Below are 25,867 nucleotides of genomic sequence, written 5' to 3' on the forward strand. Positions count from 1 at the left end.
AGTGCATGGTGCACATGTGCATGGTTTCACCAGCGAAGTGATGTCAAAAAACTAATATGCTCTGGTGCCTGATTTAAAAGGTGAACAGTAAGGCATCACCAACATTGTGTATACATAGTAGCAAAAGCCAATACCATACATAGTCCAGAATCAATTATATAAAAGAAATGCCAAGAAAAATATATTTATACAAGTAAATAGAATAAATATTATTGGAACTTAATACAATCAAGTTCCTAATATAAATTTGACAGCACAAGAAAATTTTCTTGTTTCAAAAAAATAACCAACTCCATAGTACTTTGGTGACTTTTAAACAGTATGCTTTTTGCAGGTTTTCTTCTATTTCAAGTAATGATATTGCCTACATAATGCTGAATTTTCTGAGACAAAAAGTATATCTGGAACAAGATTGTGATGGCTGGTAGAATGCCAATAAAGTTTAGAAGCGAGTATATTTTACTTGTTGCCATTCATTTAATACTTACAGGTCAGTTTTTCTTAATACTTTTTGAAAGTGACCATTTTAATGATTTTTTTAAAAATTCTGTTCTTGCCTGTAGTAGTCACGTAAATGCATTTTCAAATCACATTGCATAAATATCTATATACAAAAAGTGACACCTTTTATTTCAGCTTGTAATTTTAAAATTGCCTTCATAATGAAGCAACTCGGGTACACTCACTTTATCCTGGTCCTCCTCTACATAATGAAAGGGACAAGAACTAAAATCCACTGTAAAATATTCGCTTTTTCTTGTTACGGTAATGTCTCCATCGTTTTTTGATGTATGAGTGGACTGAATCAGAAAAATGTGATAGTCCATGATTTTCATAGGTATTTTCTCCAAGAATTGTGTTCTGAAAACAAAAGTTTTAATACTTGTTAAAGCATTAATGGCTTTTAGCAAGAGTCTTTCAGGTCTACTAGATAATGCACAGGAATTGTCGCTTTTGATTTCTTTTGATGGGGGTGGTGGGAAGACTTGCAAATTGGATGTTCATTTATGCTCATTCACACACTAAAAATAATTGTGACAGAAAATTATCAAATCGGGTTCCAATCTGAAATCGTTTTCTGCATTCCCATTGACTGTCAGAAGGCACAAATGTACTCACTGATGCAATAATAATTCCAGATGTAGCTGAGGCTTGCACATCCCAAAAGCAAAGTAATCACACCTCCGATTCTTCCTCTCTTTGTGCTAATGTACTTATAATACTCATTATAACCTGCAGGGAACAAGTTTCAAAATAATTAGCTGTCCAGTTTTATCAAAACTTGTTTATTGTTTTGTTCTCCAATTTCTTACCTCTTCTCCTGCCCCATTTAAAAAAAAACTGTCAGCTATGAAGGCAGCTTGTTTCTAGCTATAGAGTTCCAATCATCAGTCAGTTGTCGGCCTTCGCTCTGTGGTAGCACATTTGCAACTCTCCCCTCTGAGTCAGAAGGTTGTGGGTTCAAGTACCAATCCACAGACTGAGGGAATGTTGCACTGTTGGAGGTGCTGTCTTTCGTATGAGACATTAAACGGGACCCTGTCTTCCCTTCCATATGGATGTAAAAAAAAAAAACCAAGGTGCTATTCGAAGGGTGGGGGAAGTTCTGCTCAACATTTATCCCCCCCCCCCCCCTTATTGACACTACTAAATGATCATTACCACAATGCCACTTATGGGAGCTTTCTGCACACAAATGTGCTGCTGTGTTTTCTACATTACAACAATGACGACACTTCAAAAGTGTTTCATTGACTAAAGCATTTCGGGATATCCTGAGGTCATGAAAGGTACTATATAAATTCAAGTTTATTCATCCATCAGCATTTCATAAGAATACAAGATCGGTTTTTCATCGGGCTGTTGAGTATTCCAAACAGATTTTCTGAAGTTAGGGCTGATAAATTCAAAGCTGAGATCTTATCTTGTTTAATCCAGAGTTAGTGCAATGTTTCCATTTCCTCCCTCTTTTTATAAGATTACCCCATTTATACTGTGTGACGATTTCACCGAGAGGAACAAAAATGGCTCTATTAGTACAAGATAAAGCAAAGCCACAATTCAACCAGTTTTCATAGAATCTACTAGAATGACCCCACCCCCAGAAAAGTGCTTATAGAAAAATTTGCCAACTCGCTAAATGTATACAAGCTGCAAAATGAATGTGAATTTTCCTCAATTTTGCCAAAGGAAATCATGTCCAAGGCACATCTCATCAAACCTACTTCCAAGAAATAAGCAAAGGTTAGACATAATTTTCCACTGCAAACTCATACTTCAAGCCAGCAGACACATACATATAGCACCATTAACAAAGGGAACAGTGCAAATTTCAAAATTCACTGAAAAAATGATTTGCAAAAATTAATCTTTGATTTGTGAAATTTGCAGTTGCAAATGGGCACCAATTTTGTTTTTAAGTCCATTTGTCACTCTTGCAAAGAATTTTTGAAGCAGTATTCAAATATTGCATCTACTTCAAAAAAAAAAAATGCTAGGTATGTATCTCAAACATAATGCCCATAATTCTTAGATGGTAAATTGGCAACTCAGGAGTTCATATTACCATTACATGAAACAAATTTTAACTTCTATATAATTGTACAAATCAAACAAGATCTATTAAAAAAAAAAAGGATTATCCAATGCAGTTGTACATTTCCAAGATACCTGACTGACCCTGTGAAAAGAGTTTGGAAAGTTGACTTCTGTGGATTGTAGGAAGTATTTCCTTGAAGGAATAAAAATAGAATGTGCTTGCAGCCATAATAGACAAGAATAAACCAATCCAATGTGACACAATTACTTACACAATAAGCACTTGTATTACATTGGTTCGATGAGCTGCTGTCCGGTTAGAGAGATTATATCTATCTTTTAAATATTTGGCCACCTGAGCATCCACAATAAAGAAACCGAGCAGTACAACACAGTATAAATAGAGATAAATTACAAGGTACTGTGACAAAATATAAAATTAGGTAACTTTATATTTTGAATATTTTAAAATGGCATTTTCCCCAAAGCAAATATGGTTTTAAAAGTGCAATTGAGTCATGTTACGGCAGGTGAATCATCAGCAAATACACAAATATGGCAGGACTGTAGCAGAACATTCTAAATATACAGCTGATTATACCTTTTGTATTTTTACTCTGCGAGGCAGATAGCCTTATGGGTGTTTCCAGCTGTTCAGTTTGCTTAGCAAGCATACTCAGTCCAATGCTATGGTACCCTGGATACAGTTCAGGAAACCACTCCATTCCTATCCCAGTTTTCCTGCAAAGACTGGGGTGAAGTTCTTTAATCCTTTCAGGCAAATACTCTGTTTTTGTGGTGCTTGTTGATAAAAGCGTGTCTTTGTTCCAACCATTTTCTTTCTCTGACAAATGCAAATATTCAGTCTGTGCGAGACCATTTGTGGTCCAGTCACTAGGTTCCATTTTCTTCATAGCCACATACTCAGTACCTGGATCTCCTTCATATTTATTAAAGTCCTTCACTTGCATAGAAGCCATAATAACACTGTAAATGTGATTGCTAGTGGATGAATTACTATGACTAGTCGCTAAAATTTCAGCTCTACAATCATCTTCCTTCACACTTGTGTTCACATTTGAAATAAAATCCAGCTTTGCACTGGTAGCTGTTCTGCACAAATTTTCTTTAATGTGATGCCACACACTAGTTTTGATGCATGGTTCATATATTAGTTTATTTGAGATCATTCTTTCTATGACTTTATTCTGGTCGCTTTGACATCTTATGTCAACTATAGGAACCATATTCTCTTGTTTTATGGAGTGAAGTGAATTTGATCTGACAGCATCAGATGACTGAGGGTCAATGCCATGGGCCTGCAGATCCAACACAGCTGTCTCCTCAAATTCTGGTTGAGTCGGAATATGTTCTAAATTAAGAACTGGCTTCACTTTAGGAAAAAGTACATTTTTTGATACCAGGTCAGCACTTTCTTTTTCATTCAGTTGGAACCTTGATGAACTGTCGTCAATATTTTCTTCTTTCTTTATAGAATTATTACTGATCTTTTGCGCATTCTTCACTTTTGCTCTGGTGTCTTTTAACTTTACATCTACTTTGTCTTGGTCTTGTTTTAAAAAATGCTCACTGGACTTTGTTTTTATGACCATTTCTTTTTTTGCCTCTCTGGATCGCACTTTAGTTGTCCTGCTAACATACTGACTCTTTTTTCTGATTGGCTCTCTCTTGTCCATCAAATCTCCTTGACTTGACTGTGGTTCATTTATCCCTTTACTCCTAACAGTTTGTTCTGAAGTATATGATTCATTCCACAAACCTATTGATTTATTCTGTTTTGTTAGTGATGCTGATTCTTTCTGCGTTAATGTTTTTCCTGAGTTTGCTTTAATTTTTATCTTCTTGCTCGGCGATGCTGGAGATTCAATTGGTTTGCAATTTAATTTTAGCTGTGGAATTGCAATAGGTACTTGTGTCTTTTTAGAATTAGATTCACAATTTCCGTTTCTTGCCAGCTTACAGTGAGGAAGATGTGCTTTTAGCCGCTTAAAAGCTTTACCACAAAATGGACACACTTGCATTCCTGGTGAAGTATTTTCCATTTTTCAATTGGAAAGACCGAATAGTCTTAAACCAAAAGTGAGAAGTGCATAAACTGGTCTTGACTGATTGAAGCTGTTGGCATTTTGGCATCTGTAACAATACCAGGTTTAAAGACAAGAGTTTCCCCAAATCAATGGTAGGTTTTAATATTGCTACAACAGCAGGGTCTGTCCTTTGCCTTGGTGTTTTCATTAATGTACTGTAAGTTGAACAAATTACCTGATCAACTAATATTTCTTCATCATAATATGACTATTTATTTAAGGTTCAGCTCCTACCCTGAAGAATAAATGTTTTCCATTAAAACAGGAAGGTATATTAAGTTTAAGATAATGACTTAATGGATATGTCTTGATAAGATTACAGTTCAAAACTACATTTCTTTAATCAGACTGTTGCATATTTTACATAGACCTCATATACAAACAGGAAAATCAGAACAGCACCAGTTTCTAGAAGTTTTTCAAGCAAGAATCATGTCCTTCACAGATCTATGAAATCACCCCTTTAACAACTTACATTAAATATGCTATATAAATATAATAAAATAGCCAAAGTGCTTCAGAAGCATTAAAAAGAAAATATGGCACCAAGCCACATGAGATATTAGGGCAGATGGCCAAAACCTTGGTCAAAGTAGGTTTTAAGCAGTGTCTTAAAGGAGGAAAGCAAGGCAGAGGTTTAGGGAGGGAATTCCAGAGCAATTAAAATCTGGGATATGCAAGAGGTCCGAATTAGAGTGCAGATATCGTGGAGGGTTGTAGGGCTGGAGGAAATTTGAGATAGGGAAGGGGTAGGCCATGAAGGTATTTGAAAATAAGCACAAATTTTAAAATAGAGACATTGTTTAATCTGGAGACAGTGTAGGACAGCAAGCACAGGGATGATGGATGAATAGCATTTAGTGCAAGTTAGGACACCGGCAGCAGAGTTCTGGATAGCCTCAAGTTTATGGAGGGTAGAATGTGGCAGGCCTGCCAGGAGTATGTTAGAATAGTCAAGTCTAGAGGTAACAAAGGCATGGATGAGTGTTTCAACAGAAGAGCTGAGGCAAGGGCAGAGACAGGATGTTATGGAGGTGGAAACACTTACTCTTAATGAGTGACAGCAGATATGTGATTGAAAGCTCATCTCAGTGAAATATGACAGAGGTTGTGAACAGTCTGATTCAGCCTCAGACAGTTGTCGAGGAGAGAGATGGAGTTGGTGGCAAGGGAACAGTTTGTGGCAGGGACCGAAGACAATGGCTTCTGTTTTCCCAATAAATAATTGGAGGAAACTTTGACTCATTCACTACTGAATGTCATAAAGCAGTCGGACAATGACACTGGAAGGGTCGAGATGTGGTGAGGTAGAGCTGGCTGTTGTCAGCAGTGGAAACTGTGTCTTTGGATGATACTGAGGGACAGCATGTAGAGCAGCTCCATTTCAGTTTTAAGACTGGGTTTATTATTGTTCAAGACTTCAAATAAGTTTTTATATTTTGGAAGCCATTTTTTTTGGAATATTATTCCATTTTAGCTTTCAACTGCTACACAAGGTGGAGAAAAGCTTTACCCAAGACAGGATTTTTTAAAAAAGATATTGAAAGCAATATCTTCAGTCATGTCAGCCACCCTTCAGCTGGTAGTAATATTCACACTCTTTCTTTAGTTGTGCACAACCTGTTCATTTGAATGCACTGTACCTTAAATTTTTTTTGCATGGCTGGGCAAGCACTGCAACATAAAAGGGAGGACTTGAGTGGCCTGCATGGTGCCTGCCAGGTTGCTGTGTGGCCGTGTATGCACAGCTTACAAGTAACATTGGTAGCATTCCGGTCAACAAGTCTGAAGGTTGTGGGTTCAAGTTCCACTCCAGACATTTGAGCACAAAAATCTAGGCTGACATTCCACTGGAGGACTAAGGGAGTGCTGCACTGTCAGAGGTGCCATCTTTCAGATGAGACATTAAACCTAAGCCCTGTCTGCTCTCGGGTGGATGCAAAAGATCCCAAGGCACTATTCTGAAGAAAAGCAGAGGTATTATCCCTGGTGTCCTAGCCAATTTGTTTGTCATTACTTAAAAACCCAGATTATCTTGTCAGTATCACATTGCTTTTGTGGGTGTTTGCTTATGCACAAATTGGCTGCCATGTTTCCTACATTCTAAATGATTACAATTCAGAAGTACTTAATTGGCTGTAAAGTGCTTTGGAACATCCTGCAGTAGGGAAAAGTGCTACATAATAGCAAGTCTTTTTTTAGTCATGCCATACCAAAATAGGAAGCTTAGCAAATAATAAGGAACATTACCAGCTGCTTCCAACAGATTTGTATCTTTTGTGCAGTTGAGTCAGGTAGATGTTTGCTGTTCAATGTAAATTATCAGTTTATAATTACAGGAGCAAAGAAGTAGAATATAGTTGGGCAAAATTTTCAGTGTCAAAGGATGCAAACTTGGGTGGGTGAGAAATAGATTAAAAATTAGTAAATTAAGAGTAAGAAAGGAAATTGGACATAATTTGATTTATACAAAGATTTGTGGCCAGACTTGTGGGCTCTGCAAATATTTGTGAAATCAGTTCATGAAAGATTTTGAAGTAGGCAATGTTTAAATTATTTCAAAGAAATTCTTTTCCTTTCTAAAGAAAGGAAATTCTGGTGCTAAAATCTATCAAAATGGAATGACCTTGTTGGTTGTCAAGTCCTTTTATAATTCTGGGCAGAAATGGCAATTACCTAGCAGTTTGAGATTATATAATCCACTCGCTTCAGCTCTAATCTAGTTTTAGGCTTCTCAGATGCTTTAAGATCCCATTCCATTCGTCAGACAAGACTTTCAGCAGTAGCAAGCTCAAATCGGAGTTAATGACTGAATCAGCCAGCATAGGAGGACTTGGATCATCATCCAGCTAGGGCAGAAATTAAATGGTTTCTGAATCAAGTCCTAGCTGATTAAAGAACTTTTGGTAGAGTACATTACGCAGACACAAATTCCTGGTTGGTAGAAGGAACACCGTTGACTGGCCTTCTCGTATTTACATAGAACATTACAGCGAAGTACAGGCCCTTCGGCCCTCGATGTTGCGCCGAACTGTGAAACCATCTGACCTACACTATTCCATTTTCATCCATATGTCTATCCAATGACCACTTAAATGCCTTAAAGTTGGCGATCTTACCTTTTCTAGTTTTTCTACCCTTGAAACTGTTCCCACTAAACAGCTGACCACCCCTCCCAGTCTCCATTAGCTGATATTCTCCCACATGTTTTGTCCCAGTCTTCTTTAAATCTGCTGTCATCACTCATCTCAAAAAAAAAACTTTTGATCCCACCATCCTAACAAAGGACTGCCCCATCTCCAACCTCCCTTTCCTCCCAAATCCACTCCCATCGTTCCCAGAACTCCGTGTTTGGAGGGATTCAATCAACTTTCCACCCTGCCACAGTATTAAAACAACTCATCGATGTCACACATGACAACATCCTAGATGAAACAAAAACAAGAAATGCTGGATTCACTCAGCAGGTCTGGCAGCATCTGTGGAAAGAGAAGCAGAGTTAACATTTCGGGTCAGTGACCCTTCTTCGGAACTGACAAATATTAGAAAAGTCACAGATTATAAACAAGTGAGGTGGGGGTTGGGCAAGAGATAACAAAGGAGAAGGTGCAGATTGGACCAGGCCACATAGCTGACCAAAAGGTCACAGAGCAAAGGCAAACAATATGTTAATGGTGTTTTGAAAGACAAAGCATTAGTACAGATTAGGTGTGAATATACTGAATATTGAACATCAGCAAGTGCAAACCTGAAGAAAAACAACCTGAAAAAAAACAGTGGGTAAGCAAACTGAACAAACTAAGATGAAATGAAATAAATGCAAAAAAAAAATTGTAAAAAATGTAAAAAGGAATGCAAAAAAAAAAGGAAGAAAAAATAACTAAAAATGACTGAAAAAGAAAGTAAAGTGGGGGGCTGTCATGCTCTGAAATTATTGAACTCAATGTTCAGTCCGGCAGGCTGTAGTGTGCCTAATCGGTAGATGAGATGCTGTTCCTCGAGCTTGCGTTGATGTTCACTGGAACACTGCAGCAATCCCAGGACAGAGATGTGAGCATGAGAGCAGGGGGGAGTGTTGAAATGGCAAGCAACCGGAAGCTCAGGGTCCTGCTTGCGGACTGAGCGGAGATGTTCCTAGAACATCCTAGATGACGTTGACAATGGCAAACTATTCCTGCTCAAGCTGTTTGCAGCCACCAACACGTATGACCACACCATCCCCTTCCAACGCCTCTCCACTGTCATTCAGCTGGGTGGAACTACTCACCTGGTTCCATGTTAATCGATCTAAAACTAGCCAGAGTCTTGCTTTCAATGGCTTCTCTTTCGCTGCCGCACTGATGTCTCCTAATGATCTATCCTTGTTTCCACCCCCGCCCCCCCCCCCCCCCCCCACCCCCCACCCCCCCATCATTTTCTCATCTACGTTAAAGGTGCCATATAAAAATAAGTTGTTGTTGTAGGCCAGAGAGTGGGATCTTGTACAAAATATGACCCAGTAAGGATGCACTGTTGTAAATGTGGGCAGGGAATGAAAAGAAAACTCTAAAGGTGCAGAAGATTCGAACACATGGGATCCAGCGTAAGCTAACAAATTGGATACAAAATTGGCTCGGTGATAGGAAGCCGAGGGGGGTAGTGGAGGGTTGTTTTTCAGATTGGAGGCCGGTGACCAGTGGTGTGCCGCAGGGATCAGTGCTGGACCCTCTCTTTGTTTGTCGTACATTCACATCCAAGTCATTAATATATAAGGGGCATGATTAGTAAGTTTGCAGATGACACAAAAATTGGTGGTATGGCGGACAGTGAAGAAGGTTATCTAAGGTTACAATAGGATATGTATCAACTGGGAAAGTGGGCAAGGGAGTGGCAAATGGAATTTAATGCAGACAAGTGTGAAGTGATGCATTTTGGGAAGTTAAACCAGGGCAGGACATATACAGTGAATGGCAGGGCCCTGGGGAGTGGTGTTGAGCAGAGACACCTTGGGGTGCAAGTACATAGTTTCCTGAAAGTGGCAACACGGTGGTAAAGGAGTATAGCATACTTGCCTTCATCGGCTGAGGCATTGAGTACAAGAGTTGGGACGTCTTGTTACAGTTGTACATAACATTGGTTAGACTGCATTTGGAGTACTCTGTGCAGTTCTGGTCGCCGCGCTACAGGAAAGATGTGATTAAGCTAGAGAGGGTGCAGAAAAGATTCACCAGGATGTTGCCTGGTTTGGAGGGCTTGAGTTACAAAGAGAGATTGGATAGGCTGGGTCTGTTTTCCCTGGAGCGAAGGAGGTTGAGAGGACATAATAGAGGTATATAAAATTACCAGAGGCATAGATCGGGTTGATAGCCAGAGTCTGTTTCCCATGGTGGGGGTGACTAAAACTAGAGGGCATAGATTTAAGGTGAGAGGGAGGAGGTTTAAATGGGATCAAAGGGGTAAATTTTTCACACAAAGAATAGTGGGTATCTGGAATGAGCTGCCTGAGGAGTTGGTGGAGGCAGGAACAGTAGTGACATTTAAGAGGCATCTGGACTGAAACAGGCCATTCGGCCCACCGGGTCTGTGCCGACCATCAACCACCCACTTATACTTATTCTACACTAATTCCATATTCCTACCACATCCCCACCTGTCCCTATATTTTCCCTACCACCTACCTGTACTAAGGTAAATTGGCCATTATAAATTGCCCCATCAACCTGCAAGTCTTTGGCATGTGAGAGAAAACTGGAGCAGCCAGAGGAAACCCACACAGACAGAACTTGCAAACTCCACATAGGCAGTACCCAGAATTGAACCCGGGTCGCTGGAGCTGTGAGGCTGCGGTGCTAACCACTGCGCCGCCCTCACTTGAATGAGTAAGGCATAAAGGGATTTGGAATTAATGCAGGCAGGTGGGATTAGTATAGATAGGCATAATGGTCGGCATAGGCCGAAGGGCCTGTTTCTATGCTGTACGCCTCTGACTCTATAAACACTTGGAACACAGTGCATTTTGGCTATGCTACGTCATCCTTCATTTAACGAAGCTAAAGTGATTCTTGTGCCCAAAAGAATGGAGGAGCGTGGGAAACTATTCTAATAGATCACGACAGAATTCAACTCTCATGCTGATGTTGCTTCTCATATTGAAGCTCCAGCCCAGCTCTAACCTTACACCAAAAAAAAACTGCTGTTTGATTAGTAATTTCTGACTTACGTGCGACATTGCTTCTTAAAACGCCCCTGAATCGCCTATGTGGCGCCTAAATAGCTTTATTTTCTTTCATTTTGTTTTACAATCAATAAAAACTGACCAAGTTTTTTTAAAAAAAACAATGAGGTCAAGTGGTTGTGGTACCTGTTAAACCATCCGTCAGCAAGAGAAAAATTTGGAGAAGTCTCACGACCTAAGCCGGGCTTCCGGTCCGAAGGCCGAACATCCGGTCCGTCCGCGTTCAGGTCCCCAAGGCGCATGCGCAGAGAGGTGTAAACAGGAAAATTAAGGAGTCGGCGAGAGCCGAAGTCAGAGGAGGAAGCGGCGGGGAGGGGAGATTGATAGCCGGAGAGAAAGTGACAGACAGTGGGAGGCTACCGGAATCCAGTCCCTGGATTCTCTCCCTGCGGCCGGCCGCGGGCTTTTTCGGGTTCAGTTATATTTGGTGGGGATAAGCGGGGCAGGGCCCCAGCGCTGATTGCGCAGGCGCAGTCTGTCGTACGTCACTATTAACGTGTCGGCGTGCGTGGCCCCGCCCCCCCGTGGCTGAGGGCGGCAGAGACGCAGCGAGCAGCGGCCGGGGTTAGATGTTATCAGACGGCAGGTGAGTGGCCTCTTGGCTTCCATTTGACACCCCTTCCTCACGGCCCGGTACGTTTCAGCCGCCGTGAGGAGAGGGTGGGAGGTATTAGGGGTTGGATCACAACGGGCGGCGGCCCGGTGGCCTGTAGAGGTCGAGAGACAGTCGGGCCCGTTACTCGGGCAAAGAGGGGTATTTGGGGCTAGGAACACCTCCCCTCCTCCGGGATGTGAGCCTGAGGGGAAGCGGGGCTGCGGCTGGAGTCGGTCCCGCCCCCGCTGCAGCATAACGTATGCGAACTGGCTCCATTGATGAATGGCTGATGTACCGAGGCCCAATGGCGCAGGCAACAGCTTTTGTGTAAATAAATGTCTAGGCATTTTAACTGAAGGAAGTGTTGTGATAATCGATCTAATGTCATGTTTCGCCTGTCTGGCCTTGTGCGCATTTACTCTTGCCTCGAACGGAGATGAGTTAAAGGGATATTGTCCCTTTCCCAGCCATAGATGTATTGTCTTGAGTTCTTTTCTCCTGCTCAATATGGTGGCAACTTATTGTGGGTTTGGGTTTGATCAACCTATAGGATACAAATGATGTATTTTTAGCTTTGGGTGGGTACAGCACTGATGCTTTAATCCAGCTTTAATAAATTAAGAAGTTATACCGTTTTAAATGATCAGGATTACCTTTTGTGTCCATGGTTTTCTAATCATCATTAGTTTCACTTTCTTATTCTTGGAATCAGTGAATTGGCACATTTAACCAGTAGTTTGTTTAAAGGCAAGCAAATCCTTTCATACTAAATTATCAAGTGTGCAAATTAGGTGTGGCTATTTTCCCCCCTCAGGATAAAAATGCTGTTAATCAAGTTATGTCTTGTCAGTTTTGCAGCAAATTGTTTGGGATAGACAGTATTCTCCCAGATCAAGGCTCATACCATTTATCATTAAGGTAATATTTTGGAGGCACAGAATAGTGGGCATGATTTTCCTTCTGAGAGCTGCTTTTTTTCTTTCTTTCTGAAGAGTATCCAGAACAAAGGCTAGGTAATTTCCTGTAGAAGGTAATACTGAACTTCAATCAACCTTGCATTCTTCCTCATGGGCATGATGTATTAAATGAACAGGCATATATTTGATACTCCTGCTAATTATATGTTTGATAATCAAGATTAATGGGCAAGTAACTCAACTCCATTAATGGGTGTTATTTCAGTATCTCAAAAGTCTTATTAAAGTTCTGCATTACAAAATGGGTCATTTACTCTGCGGTGTAATGGTGATTAATTTGACAACAAATCTTAGAAATTCCTCTGACATTCATCCCCCAACCTGCGTTCAACCTGCTTTTTTTCCTCAGGATGCAAATTTAAATTCAGCACAGAATGATAAGGTAGTGTAAGAACGATGCAGGTATGAGTGGAATTAATCAGCCTGTTCGTGGCTTCAAGTCCAAAGCAGATTTACTTTTAATTGAGTAGTAATTGTATGATCTAACATTGAAGAAATGGAGTCACTTTAGTGTAGTTATGGGTGCTCTGAGTTGAGAGTTTGTACATCTGACATTTGGTAGCTCATTTCTCAGTGGATAACATATGTTCAATGTCCTGTACAATTGAGTTTTATGAATGGCACTTGGAATATGAGTCCTACTGTTTCAGCTTCAAAATCCAACCAGGGACCTGGTTATCCAAACTTAAGCATGCTGCATTCAGATTTATCATTGTGACCAAGTTTATCGTTTTTAAAACAAATCTTACTATAATAGGGTAACCTTTCCACTTTTGCCAGCACCAGGTTTAGCTGTAACACATATCTTAACATGTGGTAAAGGCCCTTCTGCAATACTTTAAATACAGAAAAACCCTTTCTGCAGCCATGTCACATTACTGTTTTCCATCACAAGCTATCTTGGAAGGAGTACTGCTATGGACTTGTATCAGTTAAGAGCTAACTTTAGATTATGCAAATTCACTTTACCTGTACAATGGTCATATTTTATCCCAAGAGCCTTAGCTGTGTTCCAGAGATAAAAGTGTGGTGTTCGAGTAATAAATTATTTAGTCAAGTTACCAACCACAGAGATTTTTTTTTTGTGATTGTATCCATCCAGCCTTAATTTCTAATAATCCTCCATTGAATTTTTTAGGATAATGGATGAAAAGAGTCATGTAATCCTCAATGCTTAAGACTGAACGTATTTTATTGCACTCAATACTATATAGGATGCAGAATTTCTTTCTTGATTCTCTCATTTGTGGGGGAAATGCTGAACTGAGCTGCTAGAATGGAGGACCCTGAATAATGTTTTGGGTTTGTCAAGTGCCGGTTAGATAATTTTAAGGTATGGGATATGATGTTGATGCACCATGTTGGGCCACCGAAAAGTTGATAAAAAAGGAAAAAATAGAATGAGTAAACTAGCCGGTAATATAAAAACAGATTGTAAGAGCTTTTATAGGTATATCAAAAGGAAGAGAGTAGCTCAAGTAAAATTTGGTCCCTTAGAAGCAGAGACAGGGGAAGTGATCATGGGGAGTGAGGAAATGGCAGAGGCATTGAACAAATATTTTGTGTCTGTCTTCACAGTAGAAGACACAAGTTCCATACCAAATATATAGTAACCTTATCTTGCCTATTAACCTTTTGTGTGGCACCTTATCAAATGCCTTTTGGAATCCAGGTGTACTACACCTACTGGTTTCCCTTTATCTACCCTGCTAGTTAAATCCTCAAAAAACTCTTAATAAATTTGTCGAACAGAATTTCCCTTTAGTAAAACCATGTTGACTTGTTCTAATCATACTGTGTTTTTCTAAGAGCATTGTTAAGACTTCTTTAATAATAGATTCTGCCATTTTCCCAACAACTGATAGGCCAACTGGCCTGTGGTTCCCTGTTTTCTTTTTCCCTCCGTTCTTGAAAAGCCATATAAGATTTGCCAACTTCCAATCTGATGGGACTGTTCCCGAATCCAAGGAATTTTGGAAAATCATAGCTAGCGCGTCCACTATCTCTGCAGCTATCTCTTTTAGAATCCAGGGCTCATGGAGTTGGGGGTAATATATTAACATGGATAACATTGATTAATGGCCAGGAAGCAAACAGTGAGCATAAATGAGGCATTTTCAAGTGCGATGGGCCATATGGTCTACTCCTAATTCTTGTGTTCTTGTAGCTATACCTGTACATAAATTTTGTAATATGGCTCAATTATAATTTGAAGAATGTCAATGAATGGCTATCCCTAATCTGGATTATGGAGAGTTCTGTACCCATATACTTAGTGAAATACATGGATGATCAAAGCTCCATAAAATAAAAGACACCATTTTTAGGAGAACGATCAGCTTGTAATTGTTGTGTTTAATGACCAGTGATGGACTGTAATTGATCCATGACAGATGCAAAACTCAGTTCAGGCAGTTTTTGATTTAGCAGACAGGAAGGAGTGAAACTAAAGAGGTCTATACTATATGGCAATACTTGACTGGAAAAGTCAATGATGCGGGAAGTTGTCACAGTTAGAAATGATTATATGAATAATCTAAACATTCAGTGATGAGTTCTGAGGTTCAACTGTGTCCTACAAGTGGACTGACCTGATGACTTGTAAGTAATAATTTTTGAAGCATGGACTATTCCACAGGCCTCTTTAGTGTGTAGTTTGTTTCTTGTCAAAATTGATTTGATTCCTGATTTTCACTGCCCATTGTATGAAGAAACACTTTCTGTCATCACCTCTGAATGGCTGAGCTCTAATTTTAAGGTTCTGTATTTATTGTATATCCACTAGCAATCGTGTTCATGACCACAAGGTAACAGAATTTCACCATACAATAGGATGGACGTGTATGGAGCTATGATTAGGTTTAGGTTTATAATCAAATTACAAGAGCATGGTTAAAGTGGGGTCTGTTTTTTATAGTTTGCCAACAGTGAAGGAGCTCGTATGCCAATTCATCAGTTTTATTTGGAAGAAAGTTAGTGGTTTCGCCAGTATATGATCCAACACTGAAGATCACCCCTTTAGTGACAAACTCATATCTATAGAGGCTGGTGAAATTTACATGACAAAGACATTGGAGTTGGATATGGGAGAAATATTGTAGAACTGCCAGATCAGTAAGGTTTCAGGGTGCTGCATTTTGTTCAAATAGCTGCATCATTTCCATAATATAAAATAGTGCTACAAGTTCCAGATTTTAGCAGCATTTTAAGTTTAGCACATTTCTCTATAGATTGCTTTAAAGTTTACAGGGATGTGCAGAAATAATCAAGCCAATTGCTTCAGCAAGAGCATAATTTGGAAGCACTCCTTAATGTCAGAAAATGTAACTGAACATTTTTGTAGCTGATCATGCCGTTTTTCAAGTTTTAACGTTTTGAGGAGACAAAGACTGAAATGTTAAATAAAACTTTGGGCCAAGCTACAATAGGAACAAACAGGAGAAAATAAAGTCATTCCAAGTATGTTAGCTAGCCAGGCTCAGTACTAGAACTTGTCCACAGGATTAGATTAGATATACAGCACTGAAACAGGCCCTTCGGCCCACCGAGTCTGTGCCGAACATCAACCACCCATTTATACTAATCCTACACTAATCCCATATTCCTACCAAACATCCCCACCTGTCCCTATATTTCCCTACCACCTACCTATACTAGTGACAATTTATCATGGCCAATTAACCTATCAACCTGCAAGTCTTTTGGCTTGTGGGAGGAAACCGGAGCACCCGGAGAAAACCCACGCAGACACAGGGAGAACTTGCAAACTCCACACAGGCAGTACCCGGAATTGAACCCTGGTCCCTGGAGCTGTGAGGCTGCGGTGCTAACCACCGCGCCACTGTGCCGCCCCAAGTAAGTGATGCAAAATGTGTACTTGTTTCATCTAAGGAAATGCTTCTAAAACCATAAGATCATGGTTAAAGCATTTTAGAGACTTGAGTTAAAGGAAGAATTTATATTTGTATAGTGCCTTTCATGACCTCAATGTACCAATATGCTTCACAGACAACTAAATGCTTTTGAAGTGTCGTAATGTCGGAAATGTGGCAACAAATCTGCATACATCAATCTCCCATAAACAGCAGCAAGATAATGACCAGATACTGTTTCAGGTGTTGTATTGGCCAGGGTACTGGAGAGAACTCCTCCACTCTTCAAATAGTACCGTGGGATTTTTTATGTCCGCCTGAGATGGTGGAAGGGACCTCAGTTTAACATATCATCAGAAAGACAGCACCCCGACAGTGCAGTATTCCCTCAACTACTGCATTCCTCCTTCCTGCAGTCACGGCTAAAGCCACTGTAGGGGCTAGGTCTGATTGACTGTAGGGAAGGGGGAGAGGGTCAAACTCTAGATTTGGCAGAGTTCCAAATTCCCCCTACCCTTTGTTTTTCATAGACAATCTGGAAGCTGTGTATTGGGCAATGCCAACTGACCCCAGTCCTGGGAGCAGGATGGAGGCAGTCCTCCAAGGCTACGTTAACTGACCTCAAAATGATGGGAGGGGCTGAGGGAGTCATAACCCAACCACCCTCTGGCGAAAAGCCATCATGGTGCACTGTATAGTATTGGGTTGTAAAGCCTGACAAGTTATCCTACATAACGGCACGGTGGCGCAGTGGTTAGCACCGCAGCCTCACAGCTCCAGGGACCCGGGTTCGATTCTGGGTACTGCCTGTGTGGAGTTTGCAAGTTCTCCCTGTGTCTGCGTGGGTTTTCTCCGGGTGCTCCGGTTTCCTCCCACAAGCCAAAAGACTTGCAGGTTGATAGGTAAATTGGCCATTATAAATTGTCACTAGTATAGGTAGGTGGTAGGGAAATATAGGGACAGGTGGGGATGTTTGGTAGGAATATGGGATTAGTGTAGGATTAGTATAAATGGGTGGTTGATGTTCGGCACAGACTCGGTGGGCCGAAGGGCCTGTTTCTGTGCTGTATCTCTAATCTAATCTAATCTAATCATCAGTTTTGTGTTGCACCAACACTGTGGCCATCTCCTTTCATAATTAACTTCCATGCTGAACCCTGAATAACTTGCTATTTTTAATTTTTAAAATTGTTGAATACAGCTTTAACATTGTGTCCAACTATTATTCAAAGATCATCTTTGAGAATCTTGTGAAAACCAGTGGTTAAGCTGAAGGAATTATGCACCTTAATTGGTGTTTGTAAATTTAAATTAAGGTCCTGTTCTCTCTCTCTCTCTCTCTTCCACCACCACCCCCCCACCCCATTTCAGGAAGCGAAGACGGAACTGTAACGATGAAGAAAGCCAGTCTGTCCCACCACCGAAACGTCTCAGCAACAGTACTTTGTTGCAGGATCTACCAAGAGATAGCTGGGACTGCGAGGTTAGAAACAAATTGCAAAATTTTAGTATTAACTAACCTGAGGACAGCGCCCTTCAGTCAAATGGTCTGCCATAGTTAACACTCCAGGTTAATGTGTGATTAAGCACTTGGTTGAGGTAATAGTTTACTCCTGCGCCAGAACAAGACCCCAGTATGAGTTAGTTTTAGGAAGAGGGAGGAGGAATGTCTAAATATATATAACAGGACATACAACCCCTTAATTTTAGAGTGGGAATTGGAAAGTAACCCTGTACGGCAAGCTGTTTTGGTAAACCTAAAAGTCAATTTCTGTTTTTTTTTCAATTTTTTTAGAAAGTACATATGGAGGTGCCTTTACTAACTAAGCTTTTTCTCAAGAATTCTGTTCTGTACAAAATGCAGTGTGTTTTACATGGCCTTTAAATAAAGGACATCGGTGAAAGCATTTATTTTGAAGATACAGCTCAGAGCTGCATCAGATCCTAGACAAGATAGGTTAGATGAGGAGCAGGAGTTCTTAATATTGGGTCCCTTCATTAAAATTAATTCACACATTTCTCAGTGGGCAGAAGTGCATTGTTACAACTGACTTCATAGTCATCTCAAGAAAACAGTGGCCCAACCTCTGGTGAACCTTGCAGCAAGTTCTAAGTGGTGCTGTAGTAATCTACTAAATACAGTTTGAAAAGACTGTCTTAACCATGGAATTTGTATGTGTGTTTTTGTTTTTGTTCCTTTCCTCTTCATCCTGGAAACAAATAAGAAAAAATGTTATAATTCAGCTAACGTTTTTGTTAAACTTCCTCATTCTAATATTTTTTCCTTGCCTCCTCCTGTACCTAAAATATAAACAAGGGATAGATTTTCATCTTACTGCACTTGGGTGAATTGGCACGACTGAGTTTCAGGCATAAAGGCAAATTGGCATAGGAAGGATTGGATAGCATTCATGGAGCCCATCCCATATATGTCAATTGAAATAGACAAAATATTGGGCCTCCCCATCAATTTCCTCTGGATTCCATCCAAGCAGTCCAATACACCCAAGCACAATAATAAGAATAATTGCCCCCATGTCTTCCCTGCTGATTCGAGACTGAACTTGTTGGAGCAAACCAATATCTAATGAATACTTGAGCACAATTGCCTTTTGTTACCCAAATTATAAGATTGGTCTTTTTGAGTGTTTTCTTTAACGTGGATGATTTTTTTCCCCAAAAATATACTTTATTCATAAAAATTTGCAAAAAATGCATAACAGTTCAAATTTGACATTTCAGAAAGTGCAATAGAGATCAGATTCCTTCGATATAGAACATGAGGTGCCTCACAACTCTTGTCATTCCATTTTATATGCAATGTATATTTGCATTACATAGCAAAAACATTTGCTGGATGATTAATGGTATGCAGCTGGAGGTAATTGCAACAAAACACTAAGACTTGGAGAATCGGTTTGTGGTTAACAGTGGCCAAATTGGATATATTCTATAGTTACCCCGGTTCAGCTCATTTATAGGTAATGCTGCAATTCTGCTGGGAAGGTGATGCTACCTCTAAACATAGAAACTCCTTTGTTATAAATGTGAAGTTGATTCAAGTATTAGTAACTCAGGTTAAGTTGGGGGAATCCCAAGCTATATTTTATGAGATTAAGATCAAATCTGCAAGCTTTGATTATCTGGCCCTCAAATTCCTGGTCAGAGTGTGTAATATTGCTGACTGAGGCTTAGAAAGTGTACATACAAATTAGGAGTAGGCCACTTAGCCCCTCGAGCTTGCTCTGCCATTCAACAAGATCATGGCTGATCTGATCATAACCTCAACTCCATATTCCCACCTACCCCTTTCACCCCCTTGCTTAATCTAGAATTTATCTACCTCTGCCTGAAAAATATTCAAAGACTCTGCTTCCACTACCTTTTGAGGAAGAGAGTTCCAAAGAAAAATGTTCTCCTCATCTCTGTCTTAGATGGGCGAACTCTTATGTTTAAACAGTGACCCCTAGTTCTAGACTCTCCTACAAGAGGAAACCTCCTTTCCGCATCCACCCTGTCAAGACCCCTCAGGATCATATGTTTCAATCAAGTCGCCTCTAACTCTTCTGAACTCCAGTGAAGACCGATGCAAAATACCTGTTCAATTCATCGGCCATCTCCTTATTTTCCATTATTAATTCCCCAGACTCACTTTCTATAGGACCAACACTCACTTTATTAACTCTTTTTTTAATATCTGTTAAAAATCTTATCTGTTATTATATTTCTAGCTAGCTTTCTCTCGTACTCTAATTTTTCCCTCCTTATTAATCTTTTAGTCATTCTTTGCTGTTTTATATATTCTGCCCAATCTTCTGACCTGTCACCCATCTTTGCGCAATTATATGCTTTTTCTTTAAGTCTGATATCTTTTTTAGTTCACCATGGATGAAGGGTCCTCCGTTTGGAATTTTTCTGTCTCGTTGGAATGTATCTATTCTGTGTATTCTGAAATATCCCCTTAAATGTCTGCCACTGCATCTCTATTGACCTATCCCTTAACCTAATTTGTATTGTGTCTGCTATTGGTTTTGGCTGTTTTGAACTTTCCAAGCCTGGAGCAATGGAAAATGCTGCTCTTGTCATTTTATTTGAGCTCTAGATCTACCAATGAAGGAACAGCCTTTTCCAATCCCTTTGTAGTGGGAAGTTCAAAAAGAGAAACAAATAAAAGAAGAAACACCAGTGAGTCATCAATCAAGAGTGAATGGGGGAGCAGGGTAGGCAGCAATACTGAGTACATAATAGAGTGGGGAGGGTCTGTCACATGGAGAAGATAATCCTTTCTCAGTACACCAGTCTGCCTGGATTTGGACTGCATTGAACAAGAAGTGGTTTCCCTTCTGCCTGCCAAATTTAGCAGATGTCAGCTTAGGAGCCAGGTTCTTGATGACTCCACCACTGCCTGTCCCATTCTTTTCCCAGCTGTCTTTACTAATTGCTTCTTCCAATGTAATTTGTATGATTATGATGCCAATAAGCTTGAAGTGTGATGTTGCCGATCCAACTGTTTCTTGATTAAAGTATCTAGTTTCTTAGTGTAGAAGGTTATCGCTTGTTGGGCTGCTGTCCAGTTCTGAATTTACATGTGCATTGTTGAGCTGGTTATGGGGAAACCTCTGAAAGAATGCTGCAGTCATTGGCTGATCTTGTATTTCCACAAAGGAATGCATAAGTATTCCTTATTTCTCTTTGCTTAAAATACATTGGGATGATATTGGTATTCAGCTGGATGTAAGGAGGTTTCTGGCAATTCACAACAGGCATATGATGTACCAAGATGCCAATACATGAGGAAATGTGCATATTTAACGCATGTTTAAAGGTTCAGCTGTGTGCATACTGTGTTAGCATTCTAGAGTTGCTCTCACTAAATAAACTCTTCTTTCTGCAGTCCTCAAGCAGTGACAGCAGCAGTATAGTCAGCAGTCCTGACAGACCGAATGGACACTTACCAGCTGAAGCCAATCCAAGCCGGACCAAGCCAGGCAACAGCTCGACTATGCTTCAGTTTTCTGACTCCAGTGAACAGTCTGCACAAGGCCCATACTTTCAAATCAATCAGATCTTGAGGGAGGCACACTTCTATAGCTTACATCAGCGTGGACATCAAACGTGACCAGAATGTGGGACTGTGTGCCTTCAATGAAGGACAGGGACTGTAAATGTAATCTTTTGGAGTGGATGTTTGTACTTAGATGATTTAAATTGCACAATCTTTTCCCTTTTTGCTCCATTTGGTTAAAAATTTACCATCTCTTCACTCTTTAAATGCCCTTGGACAAATGTAATATCAAAATTGTGGGGACTATAATAGCACAACTGTAGCCTTGATTGCTTCATTTACCCTGTCTGGCACAATTCTAACTCACTAAATCTGTTCACTGTGGAATTAGTCTACAAATGAGCAAAGTCCTCCAGTGGTGTTCCAACAGTAGTTGTTGAAATTGCTTTGTAATGAAGAAACAAGAAGGTGGTTACTTTCAAACACAGTAGGGTCAGCTTGGTCTAAGAAGCTTTTTTGCATTCTTACTGCATTTTAAGAGGTGATACGAATCTGGATTATGACCAAATTGAAGGTCTTCTAAAAATGATCTGAACTGTATTAGGCTTACAACAGTTTCCCTGGTATTTTACAACCATTTTTTCCTTGCGCCCCTCTGGTGCTATAGCTGCAAACTTCCACTTATTGTGAAATTGCTACTGTCATTCAGAGAATGAAGCAGATTGTGGAATTTATATAATTACTGGAGTAAAAACTAATGTCTCTGCAGATCTAGGCTGTAAACTTGGAGTTTCCTATCAGGCTGGTATAAAGATTTGATGTGAGAACCCGTTTTAACCAAAAAAAAAAGTCCATATGGGTTCTGTTAATCCTAGTTATACAGTTCTTTGTTAGTTTTGGGATTGCATTTGATACAGATCATCTTAAGCTGTACTAAACCTGAACATGTCTTTAAATGCAAATACAGATTAAAAGTTGTTTAAAATTGTGGCTAGCGTTCTAAACAGTTACCAGATGTCTATTTTGCAGCTTTTACATGCAAATGTAACTGGTGTGAAACTTTCAGATGGCTGTTGTGAGCTTCCTTGATGGCTCAGTGAGGTGAGTAGTTGAGCTATATAGACCACAAAGGTTTGAGTTTTGATCGCTGGTCTGCGCTGTTAATGGGTCTCCATTGGGACAACATTATGGGTTCTACTGATTATCTGAGAACCCATGTTAGAAATGTGCATGTGGGACAGGTTCAGGCAAAGTACAGCATGAGGTTCAGCTGCAGTGGCCCCTGTGGTCAAATATGCTGCTGATAGCTGGGTGAGGTACCAGACAATGCCTTTGGAACTGTACCCTTGCTAGGAGTCGCACCTCTAGGATGGTGTGGGGAGGTAGTGGCAAATAGATTTTAAAAATTCGAATAACTGTCTTCTATTTTTAGTTATTTGTGTGTTAAGATTGGGTAAAAGTGTAACACAGGCATGACAGTTAATGACATTCCTAATTATTCATGAAAGCCTCAGGGTGCACATGACTGACTCTTGATTTGGAATGGGGCTGGGAGTTTGTTCTTTGTCAGGGATTTTTTTTAAATTTGTTCTAGTCTTGAACTTTTATTTTATTTGTAAGCCGAAAGTTACCAAGTTTAACCTTCAGAAGTGAATACAGAATTATTGTAACCATTTACATTCAATAAAATTAATGAGATCATTTGAAATGCAATCAAGAATACAGTGATGTGAAAGTCCACAATACATGAACAGAATCCATCATAAAATCTTCAGCACCAGGTAGCCGTGAGATCAGGTATTGATGCCCAAGACATTTTGTGCTTTTCCCCCCCCCCCCCCCCCCTTTGCTACAACTCTATCATTTTCTATGCCACTTGCACTGAAGATCAACTTCAGTTTGGAGCAATTTATTCAGAATTGTATGGTATAACATTCTGGACAACCTGCTCTTAACGTTGTCCATATCTGGCTGATTGCGGAAGCAGCTTGACTGCTAAAATGTGTCTGGTACTTATGACCAGTGGTTTACTGATAAATAAATTCATCAATTTGAACCTTTTTATGGTTTGTAGGTTCTACGGTCTAATTGCACTCAGTTTTATTTTTCAATAAATCACTGATCAATGTAAATCTGGAACAATTAACTTTACATTTGAGCTGCACTTTATCTCCAAACTAGTACACATTGATGGATAACTGAGGAGTTGTCTTCTGGTCTACAGGTAAAATACTCTATTCGTACCAATTATTTTTAGTTTGTGGAAGTTAGAATATTTTCTCGTGGCATAACCTGCATATCACAGTTGGCTATTTAAACATCTAGGATAGTATAACAAGTTGTTGAAATCCACAATAGCAACTGATGTATTTTCAAGGAATATTCTTAGAAATGGTGCTATACGTTGCATCACGGAGCAGTCCAGTATGGTTCTGTTCCTGCAGTATCTTGAAGTGACCTGTTTATAATTATATCATTGGGTAGTTGCCAAGTGGAGGCCATGCAGAGAGACAGAAAAAAATTAATCACATGGAAAATAGTTCCATTAAAAATAAATTAAGAGCTGTTTCATTCGTTGTATTTGAAATGGTTATAATCGTACCACAGTTGCATTTCCTTGCTTTTTGCTGTAAAGCAGAAAAAACAGGAATAGCACTTAATCCTATCTGTCAGCATTACATATTTAGGCATGTCATCAATGGAACTCAGAGCATTATGTCTGTGGAGAACTGCACGTGAAGAGGAAGCAGGCTGTATGATAAGTACTGTGCAGTTGGGACCTTGAATGTGGAATTTGCAACTGTTAAGTTTTTGGTGGATAATAAGGCACTAACGTAGCATTTTAACCTGGTTTGTTTATACCAACCACTTTATGATTCTTGAATCTCAATCAATTTTGAACCAGTGAGGATAGTTTGAGGATTTTATTGGGTTTGCACAGTTTAGAGGTCAAATTCAATGTTCTGAATTAAAAATGAATATGCCTGACAGTTAAGCCATAGCAAAGATCATGGCTGTTCAAGATCTCGAGCATATTGTTAAAGCCAAAAATGTATCTGTTTCTTAAAGAAGATTCAAGTTTCTTTTTCAGAGAAGTCCATTTCTTGCTTTCAACAATTTTGAAATAAAATTTATTTTACCTAAATTTCTGATGACTCAGTCTTTGATTTCAGAGTTATTGAAAGCACTATCAATTTTATGATGCTGCAGCTTTTCAACATGTTTAGCTTTGAGATGCCTTGGTTCAGCACTTTGTGGAAATATAATTCAGACTGGTAACATGATTGATGCTTACTTCATAACCTTTGAATATAATTTAAGCAATTGTTAGCCAAGACACTGAAGCTAGGGCAATTAAAACATGTTTTTAATATCTAAAATTTGTCTTTTTAAAGATGGGCAATACAGATGTGATTGTCTTGGAAGAAAACAATTAACTCTTCTCAGTTCCTGATGTGGCCCAAACTGGTGACAAATCAAGACTGGGGTCCTTTCACAGGAGGAGGGGGAAAGACAGTCAAATTGGTAGAAGTTAGCTACGTGGTTACTTGTGCATTTGAATTATGGGAATAACGGGTGCGAAATTTATATAAATACTAATATGGATATGTTTGGAAATTAAGGGTTTAGGGATTTTAGTGCATTGTCCTCATTTCTGGATACAGGTTTGAATGTAGTCTAGCCTGAGATTACTTTCTTTGGTTGTATCAAAGCAGTTTAATTCATAATACAGTTTTCATAGTGTTGGTCTCTCAGTTAACTAAGTAAGTTGCATATAGATAATGCAGACAACTGGTTTGGAAAATGGAAATCTTGCTGGTGCAATAAGAGGTACTGCTGTGAAGTTAAGTTTAAGGAACATTTTTGACATGGACAGGGACGTCTCCGTGTTACATTTGATTCTAACTGACTACAGAAAGTCAGAAAATGTCCCATCCTTCACCATGAGATGTACAACTATCACGGGGCTGGATTTTAGTTACTGCTCACTGCTGACCTCAAAGAAAGTCACCCACGAAGATCTCTAGCATAGATTTCCCTTTTTCCAATGTTAGTTTGCATCTGGCACTGAGTTAAGGGGATCTCCAGATGTCCAACAACAATGAAGTCATCAAGCAGAGGCAGCCAATCACTGAAGCATTCTCATATCAAACTAGGAAGTAAAATGCACTGATCATCCCTTTCATTAAATTTGAGCGCAAAATAAATGACATGGGATTAAGATAGATGAAATATGAACAAAGTTTAGTGAAAATTTATTTTTAAAATTGTTTTTTATAATCACAATAGAGAAAGACACCACATGTAAAAATCAGTTTTTCAGTTAGTGGTGTTCAGTAAATATGAACTTTGTATATCATTTAAAAACTCAGTTACATCTCATTCAACAATGTTCATCTTTTTCAAGGGTTTTTACATTGACACTAAAAGGGCAAGTTCTTGTCAGTTCAACTTGATTGCAGTCTAGGGAGACTTCAACAGCACACCCTATGGGTAAGCATCGAATTACTGACAGCAACCTGTGCATTTTTGCATTTAACTGCGCATGTGTGTGTAT

The 25,867-nt window shown here is 39.6% G+C and overlaps 2 protein-coding genes across 4 annotated transcripts; one reads left to right on the forward strand and one right to left on the reverse strand.

The window, feature by feature from the left end:
- Positions 1–453: 453 nt before the first annotated feature.
- LOC137384325 (uncharacterized) lies at positions 454–11,328 on the reverse strand. 2 transcript variants are annotated; one of them, XM_068058196.1, is made up of 5 exons: positions 10,846–10,980; positions 7,323–7,495; positions 3,140–4,801; positions 1,120–1,233; positions 454–861 (listed from the first exon to the last, which is right to left on the reverse strand). In XM_068058196.1, exons 3-5 carry the CDS (start codon positions 4,599–4,601, stop codon positions 833–835), a joined length of 1,605 nt encoding a protein of 534 aa, XP_067914297.1. In that variant the 5' UTR covers positions 4,602–4,801; positions 7,323–7,495; positions 10,846–10,980; the 3' UTR covers positions 454–832. The 2 variants fall into 2 exon arrangements, with proteins under 2 accessions (XP_067914297.1, XP_067914296.1); XM_068058195.1 differs by lacking the exons at positions 7,323–7,495; positions 10,846–10,980 and adding an exon at positions 10,987–11,328.
- Positions 11,105–24,454, forward strand: si:dkey-21c1.1 (uncharacterized protein LOC100150256 homolog). 2 transcript variants are annotated; one of them, XM_068058199.1, is made up of 3 exons: positions 11,105–11,446; positions 17,676–17,787; positions 21,199–24,454. In XM_068058199.1, exons 1-3 carry the CDS (start codon positions 11,430–11,432, stop codon positions 21,421–21,423), a joined length of 354 nt encoding a protein of 117 aa, XP_067914300.1. In that variant the 5' UTR covers positions 11,105–11,429; the 3' UTR covers positions 21,424–24,454. The 2 variants fall into 2 exon arrangements, with proteins under 2 accessions (XP_067914300.1, XP_067914298.1); XM_068058197.1 differs by lacking the exon at positions 11,105–11,446 and adding an exon at positions 11,503–11,782.
- Positions 24,455–25,867: the final 1,413 nt, after the last annotated feature.

The sequence above is a fragment of the Heterodontus francisci genome, chromosome 26 (assembly GCF_036365525.1).
Source record: "Heterodontus francisci isolate sHetFra1 chromosome 26, sHetFra1.hap1, whole genome shotgun sequence".
Classification (NCBI taxonomy): domain Eukaryota; kingdom Metazoa; phylum Chordata; class Chondrichthyes; order Heterodontiformes; family Heterodontidae; genus Heterodontus; species Heterodontus francisci.

What these genes read in the sequence shown, in the direction of transcription:
- LOC137384325 (XM_068058195.1), bottom strand. Translation starts at nt 4,601, where the DNA reads ATGGAAAATACTTCACCAGGAATGCAAGTGTGTCCATTTTGTGGTAAA. An exon ending in GCAGAGTAAAAATACAAAAG is followed by an intron (nt 1,234 to 3,139) that starts GTATAATCAGCT and finishes TGTTCCCTGCAG; the next exon opens with GTTATAATGAGTATTATAAG. An exon ending in CTGGAATTATTATTGCATCA is followed by an intron (nt 862 to 1,119) that starts GTGAGTACATTT and finishes TTTTGTTTTCAG; the next exon opens with AACACAATTCTTGGAGAAAA.
- si:dkey-21c1.1 (XM_068058197.1), top strand. Translation starts at nt 11,715, where the DNA reads ATGCGAACTGGCTCCATTGATGAATGGCTGATGTACCGAGGCCCAATG. An exon ending in GCGCAGGCAACAGCTTTTGT is followed by an intron (nt 11,783 to 17,675) that starts GTAAATAAATGT and finishes ACCCCATTTCAG; the next exon opens with GAAGCGAAGACGGAACTGTA. An exon ending in GAGATAGCTGGGACTGCGAG is followed by an intron (nt 17,788 to 21,198) that starts GTTAGAAACAAA and finishes TTCTTTCTGCAG; the next exon opens with TCCTCAAGCAGTGACAGCAG.